Source organism: Astatotilapia calliptera, chromosome 18 (genome assembly GCF_900246225.1).
Source record: "Astatotilapia calliptera chromosome 18, fAstCal1.2, whole genome shotgun sequence".
NCBI classification, from domain to species: domain Eukaryota; kingdom Metazoa; phylum Chordata; class Actinopteri; order Cichliformes; family Cichlidae; genus Astatotilapia; species Astatotilapia calliptera.
The window spans coordinates 30,586,709-30,602,944 of NC_039319.1; the positions used below are offsets into that span (position 1 = coordinate 30,586,709).

The following is a 16,236-nucleotide window of genomic DNA, read 5'->3' on the forward strand; positions in this document are numbered from 1 at the left end:
AGGAGTGACGTGTGATTGTGTTCGTTTTGGTGTTTGAAGACGAGCAACAACACAGACCCAGTTATCCTTCTTTATTGGAATATATCAAAATCTACAAAATCAGAATGCGGGCAGGTAGTCTGACACAACACCGTCCATAGGTGATGTTAGGATGTTAAGTGTGTGTGGTGTTTTTTAAAAGCTTAAATTGCCCATGTTTGATCAGCAGGAGATAATGTAGTATAAGCATAACAGAAAACACCAAAGGGCCATTTTCACAGAGGGGTGGGCATCTATGAATTTATGAATGATTTTCCAGTCCTGCTGCACCAACCATCACAAACTCCATCCTGGAGCTGGACGCTTAGAAACTTTCATTAAAACAAGCTCTGCTTCACACTGGTGCACGTTTGGATTCCCAGCAGCTCGCCCACCAGACGAACACAGGCCCTTCGCTCTACAGGTACATGTAAGCCTACGTACTTAAGATGACTCAGCTTAATAAGAACCTGTGGTCTTCAGTTAGTTTACTGTACACCGCCCAGTTTTGTTCAGACACGTTGTGGTTGAGTGTAAGTAGAGTAAAAACAATCAACTTTTAATTGTAGCAACATGAGTGGAAACATGCTACAATGTTACATGCGCCATCTATCCAAGTCTTATCCCAGAGTGTGGAAAAAACAACTCTTGTGCTTTAATGAGGTCTGTCACCATTCAGAAAGCCTCCTCTGACTGAGACAGCGCCTGAAGTAAAACCCTCATTTCACTGTCAGCTTCTCTATTCCTCACCCACCTGAAACCAGCTATCATCAGCAAACTAACTTCCCATGAAGTGCTGCAGCTCAGTTTCCACTTCTGCTGCACAGCCTGAGCTGCAGTGGTGTGCTGGAAAAATGCAATCAATGACAAAGCAGGCACATAAGCTACGGCAGGTCATCCACACTACTGACAAACCACGTTGTATCATGTGAGATGCGTCTTAGTTCACATCATGCGTGTCTCCAAATATCTTCTGTAAGTATTTTTCAGTTGGTTTTGAGTCCATGACAGGATTGGTGATTCATTCACAGAGCCACATGCACACCATGGTCAGCACCTTACCAACACTGGGTCTATGACAGGGGTGTCCAGCTCCAGGCCTCGAGGGCCGGTGTCCTGCAGGTTTTAGACGTGTCCTTGAACCAACACAGCTGGTTTAAATGGATAAATTAGCTCCTCGACATGTCTTGAAGTTCTGCAGAGGCCTGGTAACGAACTAATCATGTGATTCAGGTGCGTTGACTCAAGGTGAGATCTAAACCTGCAGGACACCGGCCCTCGAGGCCTGGAGTTGCCCACCCCTGGTCTATGAGCATGCTGGGTTAGATCCTTCCATCTCTGATCAGACTGTTACCAGGATGACTTGTCCTGCAGCAGTACCCACACATTTCTGCACAATGCACACGCAGGTCTTTGTGGATCACAAGCACATTCACACACACACTGCAGGGTGCACGCATCACAAATGTTGATCAGTTCATCAATAGCAGACCCAGATACTTGTGCAGCAAACAGGCGCTTGCACCACAGCAGGACGAAGCCCAAAAGAATCCCCATTTAACGAGTGCTGTAATGTGGAAGCTAATGAAAGGGCTTCATCTGCATAAACTTCAGTCTTCAAGCCTAAAGACATGCATGGTTCCTGCATTGATGCTCCTTAGCTCAGTATCAAGCAGGGTGCTGCAGAACAGTTTACTCTGCAGGATCGATACTGGTTCTTCATTTAGAGAAAAACCAGAAACACCAGTTTACCAGGAATGTGCAAATATTCAAACACATGTGGGACATCAGCTGGCAGAGGTGCGTTTGACAACTTGGATGTCTGAGACCAGGCCAGCGTCGCCATTATAAAAGCGGTGTGACATCACACCCACTCTGTACGCGGCCTCGCCTACGGCTGTAGTACAAGTTTGATGTTTCATACACTTTCACTCAACTTTATACATGTTTCTATGATCGAGTTAAGAAGTTAGTCTGGCTGCAGCTGCAGTCCTGTGTGTGAAACACCACGTCTGCACCAGCTCCTGACACAGCATCAGGTTATTTGCTGTTTATGAACGTTAGAAAAGATTTGAAAGAAATCTATTTGTGCTTTTGAACCATACAAACAAACAATGAGAAGAAACAACTCCAAATGGTTTCATTGTTATTACACCCGATCAGCTGGTAACTAAATGAGCCGACCAGTCCCATCTTTCTCTTTTCCACTCGCTTCTCCCATTTCTGTCTGGTTCATTATCCTGACCTTCGTCCTCCAACACACACAAACATCTCAACTGTTGATACAGAAAAATATAACCCAGACTCACAGAGCTCCAGCCATGTAGTCATGCAGCAGGGTTTGTAGTCAATGAGCCCGTTGAGTCATACGGATGACCAGCAGGCGTTTTTATTCTTACAGCGCCTGTCTGGTAGACGCACTACGAGCCTGGCACTTTGCATGAAGCTGCTTCCCTCCACAGGTTTACATGGAGCCAGCATGTCAACAGAGTTTGACCCTGGATTAGTATTATTATCATTACTACTACATTTCTCACGCTTTGATGATAAAACTTCAGTAAAAAACACAAGTTGCACAGTGTTGGAATGTCAGCAGTGCTGGGAAAACTGCAGTCAGTGGGAGCATGCTGAAAACCGCCGACACAGAAGGTTTGTTTTAGCAGACGTCCTATCATGTCAGCTCAGTTTATGGGCCTCTGCTGCTCGGCGTTTCACCCAAACAAGCTGACAGAAAACACCGCACACATGTAACGGCCCTGAACCCCACGGCTCTGCAAACGTCACAGGCCCGGGTCCCACATCTTCACAGGACTAAAACTAACACGGCCCGGGGCCAGATTTACAGCTGGGTGGAACAACAAGCTCCATCTGGTCTGTGTCCAAAAACTGCAGGGGCAGGAAGAAAGCCTCTGAAACTTCGGAGGAAATAAGTAACAAATACACGGCCATTGTTTGAAATACTCGTCATTCCCTCGCCGTAGCAAAGATATATCAGATTTGGCGTTTTCAAACAAAGGTTATATGAACAAGATGGGAGAGAAGCCAGAGCTGAAATCTATGGAGGAATTCCACAACAGCTTTTATCCAACCATGCAGATTTTATGTCAGAGAGACCAAGAAATTCAAGGTCATCTGAATAATACTGCTCTGAACTGAGTGCCAGCAGGTAATCCACTGTAACCGTGCATTACATGCATGCACCCGCAGACTGATTAATCCCACACGTATGCAACTGTGTGAACAGAAGATAAAATAGTGCTGCTGTAATACCGTTTATAGTTATAAAGTCCTAAACTCCTATCTGTGAGTGAAAACTGCCTCTGAGTGTGTCAAAGACACAGATGTACTTACAGTCCCAGCCAAACAGACACGTTCTACTGATGGCGTCAACAACACTGTTAAAGCTGTGGCCCAACATGTCGTCATCTCCATCCTGCCTCCTGATACGTCCACGCCGGCTAAATTTGTCTCTGGACACGCTCATTAAATGGTAAATGGCCTGCATTTGTATGGCGCTTTTTTCTAGTCCCTAAGGACCCCAAAGCGCTTCACACTACATTCAGTCATTCACACACTGGTGATGGCAGCTACATTGTAGCCACAGCCACCCCGGGGCGCACTGACAGAGGTGAGGCTGCTGGACACTGGCGCCACCGGGCCCTCTGACCACCACCAGTAGGTAACAGGTGAAGTATCTTGCCCAAGGATAGTTGGCATGCAGCCAGGAGGCAGCCTGGGATCGAACCACCGACCTTCTGATTAGTGGCTGACCTGCTCTGCCACCTGAGCTACAGCCACCCTACATTAGCACACATACATACTACAACTAAGGGTGGTCCTAGATGTCTGCGCTTCTATCTATGGACTTACAGGTAAAAACAGAGCAAACAGCAGGCCAAACAACGCACTTCCTCTAGACGGTCTTTTAAGCAGACTGCTCTTTCGTCACCTTGGTTTGGGCTAAAGTTAACGATTGGATGCATGTCATTTACAACAGCTGCAGGAGTCTTTATTTGAACAGAAAGTAAATGTAGACAAAATTCCCTGTTCTGTGTGCACATGTTTGTGTGTCTGTGCAGCTTGCCACCATCTCTCTCTGCATTGAATCATATCTGTTATTAACCTCTGTCTCTCTTCCACAGCATGTCTTTATCCTGTCTTCCTTCTCTCACCCCAACCGGTCGCAGCAGATGGCCCCGCCCCTCCCTGAGCCTGGTTCTGCCGGAGGTTTCTTCCTGTTAAAAGGGAGTTTTTCCTTCCCACTGTCGCCAAAGTGCTTGCTCATAGGGGGTCATATGATTGTTGGGTTTTTCTCTGTATCTATGAAGCGCCTTGAGGCGACTTTTGTTGTGATTTGGCGCTATATAAATAAAATTGAATTGAATTGAAATTGAATCAACACTCTTTGCTGATGGACACTTCCATCAGACTAACCTTACCGGCTTGTCTCCAAGTCAGCAACTCTCTGTTTCAGCTGAGGCTGTTTGTTTTGTGATTACAGGTGATTACATTAGTGCCTGGAGCTGCCGAGCTGTGCTAACCTAATGTGAATTTTAAAAAGCTACAAGGCTGATAAAACACCGAACAAGGCTGCTAATACCATTTCTAACTTCTGGAAAAGGTATTTGGCTCCAAGCTAAATGTGAATGTCACACAAAAGGAACACCAGATTAAAACAAGCCGAGGAGACGACTGATGGCTTCTGACTTCAAGCCAGAATCTCAGCTCCAGCTCACACAGACTGACAAATACAGAGATGCAGATTTGACCCAATCAATGCTTCAGCTAAACAAACAAGTATGTAAACAAGCTCCTACTCATCCTGATGGCTCCAGTTTTGCTATGCTAGCAAATTCAGTGCAGCTGTACCAGTCTGTGACTTGTGAGCAAATACTGTCACCAAAAAGGCCGACACCGCTGCTCACAGCTACGAGAGGAAACCTGAAGACAGGAACATGACACTGGAGTCCAGCCACAACGAGGCGGTGTACAACACTTCTTGATGCAACTTTATAGCTTATGTCTACACATACATATTGACAGAGGCTGTAACAGCAGATGATATTTGATGCATGTCTTTTTATTGGCCTGTTGCAACTGGAATCAACCACTTTATTCTACACACTGATTGCATGTGAACGCAGAGGTCCAGGATTATCGTGGTCTATGCCTGGCGCTTCAAGACTCTACACTAACTTTGGGGCTTCAAGGTGCAAGTAAGGATTTGGTTGTAAGTTGACAAAAGGTTTCCTTCTGCTCATATCTGAAGATAACAAACTATCAGAACTTTGCCAAAAATGAATACGTAAACACCTTAGAGTCTGCGGCTCTGCACAAACATCACTCTACCTGGTGTTATTAATCCACTGCTGGGATTTGAAGCCCATAAACTTATTGCTCTAAACAGGAACTCTTGTTGGGGCAAGTGGGAACACGGGAACTCTGAGGACAACAACGATCTTATTTCAGTTAGTTCACAAAGTAAAAAGAAAGCAGAAAACAAACACTGGCAGTGACTATGAGCCGAAATCTGTAATACAGCCAATTCAGCGTGAAAAATCCACACAGGGCCTACACGAGTCCCCGATGCTCTGCTGGGTCTCACTGATGTTTCCTCAGTTGGTATTTGGATGATGGTGCTGAAGAGCTTTGTCCGATTCCCATCGGAGTGCTCACAGCAACCTTGACGAGCGCAGCATGCGGTCAGTTGCAGGGCGTGAGGCTGCAGTGTTGTTCATGTATGTTGTTGTTTACACTGACAGACCCTGGTGCCAATCAGGCTCCAGCAGAGATCGATGGCATTGATGGCTCACAGGTCGACCTGAGCACCGCTCCCTGACCGCCCACACTCAGCTCAGCTGGTTAACCACAGACACCGGGGTTAACGGTCCAAAGATTAACGGGCTCGATAAACGATGACTCAGCTGAAACGGGTTTGTCTCCTAAACACATCTGGGAGGACACGCGCGTGCACGCCAACACACGGGACTCCGCGGCTCAAACCTGCAGAGCAACAACACAAATCTAGCTAGCCTAGTTTGCCTGGCTAACGCTAACGACCTGCTGTTGCTTGTATTGAAGCACATCCGCTGAAGGACCCCTGTGTGTTTTTCCTGTTAAAGCACGACGGCCATGTTTAAATAAGATTTCTAAAATGAAGTAACCGGTTGTGTAGTTAGCCAGTGTGCTAACTAGCTGCTAGTAGAGGTTTAACGTGAAGCTAACTCACCTCATACTGGATGTACTGCTTCCTCCACTCCGGGGTGATGTGAGCTGACAGATGCTCTGTGAATTTCATGTCGGCCGCGGCGTCAGTCTTCCTCTCCTACCGTTACTGTAGCCGGGAGGCGGCAGCGGGAGGCTTTCGCTGCTTACACAGCGACTCTCATCCAAAGATTATGCTCAGAGAGGTGCCCTTTTGTCTTTACGGGTAACCTAGCTAACTACCGGCACAGCATCTCCGCTGTCTCAAACACACTCGACGAAGTGTTCGCGGAGCTGCATCTCAGCTGAAGATAAAAACCGTAATTCTGTTTTTATCGCTGTGTTTCTGGAGGACAGGCCAACAGTGTTGGCGTTAGCTGGGTCTTCCTCGCTCGCTGTCGTTCATCCTCTACCTCTCTCCACCTCCTGTCTCCCGCTGCGTTCGCGTGCAGTGGGAAATATAAGAACGGGCCGAAGATCGGCGAAGGTAAAGTAGTGGTGGGTGTAACGAGGTGTGGCTTTCTTCGTGAGATGTCACCAGATGTGGGGAGTAAACTGGTCGTTTTTAAGCTTAATGGTGAGGTAATGAGCTGGCTTAGAGAGGACTCAGCGTCATAATGTCATCACATTTAAATTTATCGAATGAGGCCAACGCAGAAATGCCATAAATGTCACATTTTTAATGGCAGGCTTCCAGCTGAAGTCTTCCCTGCTCTTTGATTCAGTAATGATTTTCTTATAGTCTCAGTCACTAGTTTTATTCTTACTGAAAACAGCGTTATGTTTACTCTGGAAACGAAGGTGCCCATTAGAGTTAAAGAGGAGACACCCGGGTGTGCTTGCTTATGCATCTGTAATAGACACGTAGGTAGCCAGTGTGCCTGTAGCATCCTGTTTCACAGCATGATCACACTACTTTCACAACTCGAGGATTCGTAATGGCAATGGTGATGGTGACATCATCATCACCAATAGGTGACATCATCATCTTGTCTATGTTTCATATATAATCCACGTTTTGTTTTGATTAAAATGTCCTACAAGCCCTCATCTGTGTATCTTAAAGCTAAAAGCACAGGTTATTTTACTGTCAGTGAGACTTTCTACCAGCATAAATAAAGGATAGTCACTTTGGCAAAAGCTGATTGCAGCTTCTACTTTGTGATGGGAATGTTCTTTCAGGCTTAAAAGGACCTGACATCATGCATGAGAGATTTGTTCGACCTATTACTGACAGACAGACAACAAATGATTTATAACAGTTTAAATTCCTGCCATTTGACGCTGAAAAAGCTTTTGATTCTGTTAGATGGGAGTTTTTATATCGGGTTCTAAAACGTTTTGGTTTTAATAACCAGATTATCAGTTGTTTGAGGTGCTTATATAATTGTCCTTCTGCCAGGATAAAGGTTAATGGGGACGTCTCAGGTTTAGTTCTTCTTAAAAGAGGGTGTAGACAGGGCTGTCCTCTTAGCCCTGCTCTATTTGCACTGTTTATTGAACCATTGGCACAGGCTATTCGACAATGCGAGGAAGTTACAGGAGTTACTATTAACGGCAAAGAGTGTAAGGTTTGTCTATATGCAGATGACGTCCTGGTGACTCCTACTAAACCTGACTTTAGCCTACCAATATTACTATCTTTGCTCAATACGTATGGCTCATACTCTGGTTACAAGTTAAATCTTCATAAAACTCAAATTCTTACCTTTAAATATAATCCAGATAAATATATTCTAAAACTCCTCAAAGAATAATTGGAGTAAAAACTTAATTAAATATTTAGGGGTTCAATGAATGAATAAAAATGACGGTATTACCTAAACTGCCTTATCTATTCCTGGCATTGCCTGTCGAGGTGTCCTCTAGGCAATTTATCGAATGGAAAAGAATGTTCTCAAATTTTATTTGGGGAAAACACAGACCTAGAATAAAGTATAAGACATTGTAATTATCTAGAAATAAAGAAGGCATGGTCTTCCATGTGTAGAAAATGATTGTCAGGCTGCACAGTCAGAGTCCTGACTGCATGATGCGACTCAACATGTGACGCCAAATGGAAAGAAATGGACCAGGCGGAAGTTCGTGTTCCCCTTTCGACTATTCTTGGAGATAAATCATTGATACAGTCATTTTTAAATAAGGTATCCTACTGCATAAATGTACCAGTAAGTATCTGGTTCAGGGAATTTAAAGATAAAACGTTTGAAAGAGATGTGAGAATACTACGGTGACCAGCATATGATACAGCCCTGCAAATATTGACAGTGGGTTTAAAAACTGGTGCAACCTGGGTGTCACTGCATGCTGGAAAATATCATCTGAAAAAGGTTTAGATACCTTTCAACAAATGTCAGTTAATTACAACTTGGAGAGAGGTGATTTTTTTTTAGATATCTCCAATTAAGATCTTATTTTAATAACAATATTATGTCTAAGGAGAGAAAATCTCTAGTTCAGATCTTTATAAACATATCTAAAGGGAAAGTGCTAAAAAAAACCAAATGTCTATGATATACTCAACACTACAAACTGAAAGGAAATTGTCTCCCACCTATATTAAATGGAGAAATGGAGAAAGAGGCTGAAATAGAGCTATCTGAAGAAGATTGGTCTAATATGTAAAACTACAGCCACTACTATGAAATCAGGCGGGGGCCCCTTGCTTGATTTAAATGCCATGTTGACATTAGAACTTCATTCATCTTTTCCCATAATGCTGTGTGCCTGGAAATTCAGCTAAACTGGTTTTTACAGTCATTGATTTCAGTGAGCTGTAGATTCCAATGACACTTGAATGCCACATATATGACGTTGCCACCTTTGGAACCGAGTGACGTTTTTTTGTTTTCCGTATTATTATTTATTTATTTATTATTTATTTTTGACCAGCGGAACGTTTGCGCATGCGCTCTCCGTGTTAGCGCCTGACTCGATCAGATGCGGATTTATTTTGAAGTATTAAAAACAAATATGAAAACACAACACGGGGACCTGCTGGCGTGTAGTAAAATGAGATGATTGCATATGTTTAATGATGACACCGCATCAGCCAGTAATACTGTGATACTGGTTATTCCACAGCCTCACTCAGGCAGGAGATCCACGGTTCATGTTCGAGTGTTTGTCTGCAGTCAGACTCTATGAATCGGTGCGCTGCTGTTACCTAAAACACTCAGCTGGGTTAGGAGCGCAACGGGAAGTGGTCGCGAGCGTGGAGCCGTGTCAGTAACCACGCGGATGCCTGGAGTCTTTGGACTCGACAGTGTGTGGAGCCCCGCTCTCTGGAAAGCAGTGTGGCTAATCAGGCTCTGGGTAGTGATTCAACAAAGTGATTCTCCACGCTGAGCAGCGTTATCGTGCAACCCACGTGGAGTGAAAGACATCAGCGCCATCTGGTGTTTGAACAACGTTTCGCATGTTATAGGGTTGAAGCGTTTAAACGGTTTAACTTCATGGTTATTGGTTAAATGACTGACCTGTGACAAAATCACAGAAACAGCGCAGTGTGAAGGAAAACACAACACACGCACAACATGTTCTGTTTGTGGAAGGAGCTCGGAAAGAAACACGCCTGGACAGCTTGTTGAAGAAGCTTCTTCAGCTCTAAGAGCAACAGAGTCCCACATTTGAAGCCCTATGGGAGTGTCCCCAAGAGGGGCGTGGACCCCCTATTGATCCTCTGCCTAATCGAGCCAGGGTGTGAAAACAGGTGTGGGTCACAATCAGCCACGGTCTCAGGTGAGCCCACGTCTCATGTAAGTGGGATCTGCGATTGCATTTTAAATATTAAATATCGTGCACTGGCTGCAGTGGTCATGTGTATATCCAGCTGATTGCTTGTGAAGCTCGCACACAAGAATTTCACTCACATGTGCTGTACCAATGTACCTGCACGTGTGATGTGACAATAAAAGTGATTTGATTTGATTGTGAAGGATTAATATGACATGCCTTGTCTGTGTAAAGACACAGAGAGACTACATAATCTGTGTGCGTTTGTGTCAGCGTGGATGGAGCAGAGTGGGTGAAACACACAACGAGCGTTTCTGAAATCCTGGAGACAGCTGACAGACCCCCGTGGAAACATCCAGAGACGCAGGGAGACTAAATGCAGCTCAGTCCTTGCTGAGGATTAACAGGCAGCCCGGCTCAGATTAGACTGGCTTGTATAACGAGGACGTTTAGATGTAAACAAGCTAAACAGAATATTAGAAAGAGTGGGCCACAGGAACCTGCTCCCGTCAGGCTTCTGCTCCCACCAGTTTCCTTCACATGAAATTAAGTGACTGCAGCGTTTAACGTAGCCAAATGTCGTCTGAGACCGAACACACGAATACATCTGTTGTTATATCGCTGGGAGCGGCAGTGAGGCCACGCTGCTCTGTGGCTTCCTTGTTATACAGTAAATGTCCCAAAAGTGTTTCTGGTGGAAGCGTGCACGCTCTCTGACCTGCTGATTTTAGCCTCGCTGTCCAGGTGGCTGCTCACTGCTCACCTGGTTTTTATGTGTTATTTTCAAACATCACGTTCATTGGTTAGTGGATCAAATGTGTTTGGATCTACTTATGGGTGAGAATGATTTATTAGATTAAAAATCTGAGTCCACTAATACAGAATAGAAAGTAGAACATTATTACTATATGAAACATTACTCTGTTCCCCAGCAGAGCCTCACTCGGGCTTACTTTAGGTTTTCACTGTAAAAAGCTTTTTCAGCTGCTGAAGCGCAGATTTATGGACACTTTGGTTCTTCACGGTGTGCAAGTCCATTTCAGGCAGAGGAAAGAATTACCACTTTGTATTTGGATCCAAATATTTTATTATAGAAATCACACAGAAGTCAGCATTTACTGTTATTACACGTACAGCGAGGGTGTTTCTGCAGTGAGACTCCTGGTCAGAGTCATTGTCCTGCTCTGTGCACACATGCATACATAAATAAGTGCACAGCAGCTTTTACTGTAATCCGGCTGCGGTGGAGCAGCAGAGGCTCCTCTCTTGGCATTCACCGCGTGCCTTAATTGACTGATTTTAAATCAAGGTCCACTGTGAACACTGAGGGAGGAAGCCAGGCGTCACAGACAGATGCTGGTGATGACCTTTAGGTTAAACTTTCTGTTCAGGTCCATTTCTCTCTCACACATGCAGGTAACATGTACAGGTCTGTAGTACTCACACAGCTGCCGTGGTTCCTGTGAGACTCACTTTTTTACCTGTAGTGCTTATTTCCCTGCTCACCTTGTTCCTTTCTGTGTCCTTCACAGCAGCTGTGAGCTGGTAACACCTGCCTGCCCAACAAACGCAGTGAACAGCAAAAAAGAGCTTTTTCCTGTCAAGGACACATCAAGCAGGCAGCCATTACACAGCAGAGCCCGGCTGCCAGGCTGGAGATCCGATGGAGCCTCATCAGAATGTAAACAGATGGAGGAGGATCACTCGGAGTGAAGATAGAGATGCTGTTAACAGAAATCTGTTGCTGTTTGTCTTTTATGCTAATCTGTCATTAGTCCTTATTAAATCTGCATAAGTAACGCTATATTCTGTTCACAGTGATGTTACACAAATGTGATTACACAGTAGTGCACTGAATGGCGCACGTATGCCATACAAACACAGCGCTACACACAGCGTCATGAAGCGCACACAGTGACAGGCACACAAAATGTCCCTCTCGGAATGTTACATAAGAGCGCGTTTTGATCAGGATTACACCCGCCGACGTTCAGTGGAGCAGATTATCGCAGCGTGCAGGCCGGACGGTGCAGCGACCGCCTGTATGCTCCAACAAGGCCCACAGCACCGCAATCTGCCAGACAATAAGAGCTCGAAATGTGCGCGGACAGAGAAAGCAGCCTTAGATACACCAACACACATCTCAGTGATCAATAGGCATCATCTGCGCTTCCATTCACAACACAAACACATCAGAAGCCACATCGCTTATAATACCAGGACGGAGCTGGCTAAATATGCAGAGCCTCGATATCTGCAGTGAAACGCGGAGCCGCGCGTCTCCTTGTCGCATTATCTTCTTCAGAATCCATCCTGGAGCCTCACATCCTCCCTCTGCTGCGCTCCTCTCCAAAGAGAGCAGCACAAAGAATAAATCAGAGGTGAAAGCAGTAAAACCTGCTCCCTGCAGCCAGCCTGTCCTCTCCTCCCCGAGAGAAGTGAGAACGATCTCGGTTAATTGGTCTGAACAGACGACACGGATTAGTTAAAGGAAATCAAAGTGTTTGGACTCATCCTCCTGGACGGGCGGGCGGCGGATTACGCAAAGGACAAGGCAGGGCGGGGTGACGTCACCACACAGACAGATGCACTCCTCTCTCACACACGCGCGCACACACGCGCGCACACGCACAGCTGATGCTGCCTCATTATTTGGTTTAAACTCTGATTTAAACGATAAGAATAAATGTGTTGGTTCAAATCTTTATGTGACTGGCTTTACAAATATGAATGAATTTGGGACACTTAGGACTCCTGCAGCTCTCAGCCACAGCCTGGATTCTACATGAAAGACATAAACACTGTTACACAGTACACAAGGAACATGTTGTGATGTCAGAGACCTAAACCCAGTCTGCGTTTTCTATGTTTGAACTTATTGGAAGAAGCAAAAACAATCAAACAAATCAAATATGACAGTTTCGCTGCAGGAAGGCTTTTCTCACAGGCTGTTATCAACCACAAGTCAACCAAATTCTCTCTCAGCTAATTACACAAAGAACACAAAGCCAGGCAGCGTCCACCCGTCACTCAAAGCTGCTAATGCTGGACAACTTTACATGATGGTGGGTCGGTCTCTGTGTCAGTATGTGGGAACACCAGCTGAGGCACAACAATCACCTCTTAACACACTGACTTAATTGTATTTGTGTTGATTTGTAACAGTGTGTGTACATGCGCACTGATGTCTGATGAATCGCTGAAGGAGTTTTTTAAATTAAAAATCAAACTGATGATGTAACCAGGGTCATTTGGCTGGCTGGTTGATCCAGTGAGTTTCAGAGAGGTGGGTCCAGTAAAAACACCACGAGGCCTAAAAGTATACAGGCTGCACGTCACAGTATCTCTGCCTGTGCTGCACTCATGTCGTATTTCTTTGAGGGAGTGCATTAAAAATACTGCTTTAGTTTTGCATCATATTCTGTGTTATAGTAGTACTTTGATTCCAACTGTACCGCTGTGATGTGCTCTGAGGCCTGTTCTGTTGGTTGGACACTTCCATGTGCAGTACTTATATTTCAACTGAATCTCAATCACATCAATCAAACATTGGCTCCTTACACTGATGCTCTGTCATCACACCTTTTACAGTTCAGTTCACCTCAAGGCACGTCATGTTGTCAGGTCGACCCTACAATGATAGGTACAGAGAAAACCCAACAATCATATGACCCCCTATGAGCAGCACTTTGGCGACAGTGGGAAGGAAAAACTCCCTTTTAACAGGAAGAAACCTCCAGCAGAACCAGGCTCAGGGAGGGGCGGGGCCATCTGCTGTGATTGGTTGGGGTGAGAGAAGGAAGACAGGATAAAGACATGCTGTGGAAGAGAGACAGAGGTTAATAACAGATATGATTCAGTGCAGAGAGGTCTGTTAATACATAGTGAGTGAAGAAGAAACACCCAGTGCATCATGGGAATCCCCGGCAGCCTACTGCAGCATCACTAAGGGAGGATGCAGGGTCACCTGGTCCAGCACTAACTATATGCTTTAGCAAAACAATCTACATTTAATATAACAAGTTTAATATAAACATATGGCACTGAAGAGTCAGTAACCTTTTGGGACACCATGTTCCTCCAGAACAGCTTCAGCAGATGCTCCAGGTGTGCTCCAGGTGTTGTGTTGCTCATTTGGTGGTTTGTTTAAAAGAAGTAACATATCGATCTTCCAGAGGTGTTCAACAATCAATCCTGAATCTTTTCTGTGTTTTATCTTCTAAGCTTTGAAGGACAGAACAGAAAGAAAGCTGAATAATATTTTTGTCAAGAACAGAAGGATGTTGGACTCTTTTTGTCACGGACCCAGTTCCAGGGATTCGGGGTCCGTGAGCAGTCTGGACTACTATTGTAGTTATTATCATTATTATTGTGGTTGTTGTTATTATGGTTGTGTCTGCTGTCCTGTTTTCCGTGTTGGTGTACTGTCAGGTGTTTATGGGTGTGTGCATGTGTGTGAGGGTGCGGTCATGGCAGGCACTTCTAGGCCTGGTGGGTGTGGCCCTGCCAGCTGACCGGTCCCACCCAGAAATCCACACACACCTGGCGCCGATCAAGCCTCGTCAGAGGAGCTTCAAAACAGTGTGGCTGAGAGCTCCTCGACGCTGGATCGTTGAGTGACTTCCCGTCAGTCTTAGTTTATCGTGCAAGGTTAGTGCAAGTCTGCCGTTAGGTTTTGTACTCACGACTGCCTTTGGTATGCGTGTTTCTCAGGAGGAATTGTGGCGACCAGGAGGCAGCACACGGACAGTACACAGGGAACGGAGACAGAGCACGGAGCACGGGATAAAGGAGAAGACACGGAACGGGAGTTGGGATCGCACGGGGAATTTATTGTTGTTTGGATTGTCACCACTGTAAATAAACGCACTGCCTTCAGCGCCAAGTCCTGCATTTTGGGTCCTCATTTCTCACATCCCCACGGTCTGCCAGCCAGACCGTGACACTTTTTGACCTGACAAACTGTGACTCGTCACTGACACTGTGTAATGATTTCCTTTCATTCTCAAAGGAGATTTGCCAGATCTTGTGAATGAAAATGATTTCCTGTAGGAGGACATTGTGGCAGAAATTGCTTTGGGAACGGAGCTATTCAGACCTCGCAAGTTGGAAGCAATCTTTGAGAGCTGTGATGCTTCATGAACTGAGTGAACTGCTGCAGCACTGGGAGTCGGTCCAGCACCGATGTGATGCAGTGATGGAGTACCACAGTGATCATTTAGAAGTGATGTGGGGCGCTCAGAATCAGGTGGATGGTGTCAACGTTCTGGTCAAACTGAAGCTTGTTTTACGTCACAATCCCAAAACGGCATCGATGACAGCTTTGAGTGTTGGCAGCAGCTTCCTGGAAAGTTCAATGTGCATCGCTCTCTGATGTGATACATCAGAACACATTCATCAGCTGGAGCGCTGATGTTGGCTGTATGCAGTTCTCTGTCTCCCTCAGTCCTTCTTCATGTTTCATCATTACAAGTGTAAGCAGGTGTAGTGGCTGCATGAATGCATGCATGAAACACAGACTGGTGTCATGGCTTTCTGCTGGGAGAAATGAACATGTTTAATGTTGCACGGTAGTGTCTTCATCTCAAGCACATGTCCTGAACCTGACGCAGCAGCCTTGGTTCATATATTTAACCAAAGACTACGTGAGGAAGCTGGTTTCCTCTTCAAATGAACACGTGTTGTACGGGTAAGAGCGTCGTGTCAGGTGGTGGGATCGTGTAGTTTGACGTCTGGATCACTGGTGTTTTTTTAACAGGTCAAATAAATGGATCATGCTGGCTCTCCCATCAGTGGATGTTAAACATAGCCACACAGTCAGGACAGTCTCTGACTGATCAGAGGCTTTTCCAACCCTTGGATCATATAACAGTCATCTCCGGCACGTGTGTGTTGGTACAGAAGCCCTACTCTTAAACTTAGATGGTGCTGAAACAGCTTGTTTTACACAGACTGCACCGAGGCTTCGACACGATTATTTAGAACTGAGAATCATGCAAAGTTAATCTAGTAGAGCCAAAGAATAAAGTATGGACCCTTCACAGGCTTTTTCACGTTTCCCTGATGTACCTGAGAAATAGAATTAGCAGCGTTTCACACTGATGCATTTACTTTACACAGACGTTTGTCACATCACAGACAGAGCCTTCTTTTTGTCTTTGGTTAATTAGAAAAAAGCAATGCTAACACGATGTGCTTGGATCCGTGTCAGGCTTCAGAAATGTGAGCAGTGTCACAAAAACAAACCTTCCCCTCCTAAATATCTCAGTCATTACCCAA

General features: G+C 45.2%; 1 protein-coding gene across 2 annotated transcripts in view; it reads right to left on the reverse strand.

Moving 5' to 3' along the window:
* The window catches only part of LOC113010999 (xenotropic and polytropic retrovirus receptor 1 homolog), a 43,577-nt gene extending 36,866 nt beyond the window's left edge, over positions 1-6,711 (reverse strand). For both annotated transcript variants that reach the window (XM_026150358.1, XM_026150357.1), the window contains exon 1: positions 6,248-6,711. In XM_026150358.1, coding sequence (XP_026006143.1) covers positions 6,248-6,316 — 69 coding nt within the window. In that variant the 5' untranslated portion in view covers positions 6,317-6,711. The remainder of the gene's footprint in view (positions 1-6,247) is intronic.
* Between the last annotated feature and the right edge of the window lie 9,525 nt (positions 6,712-16,236).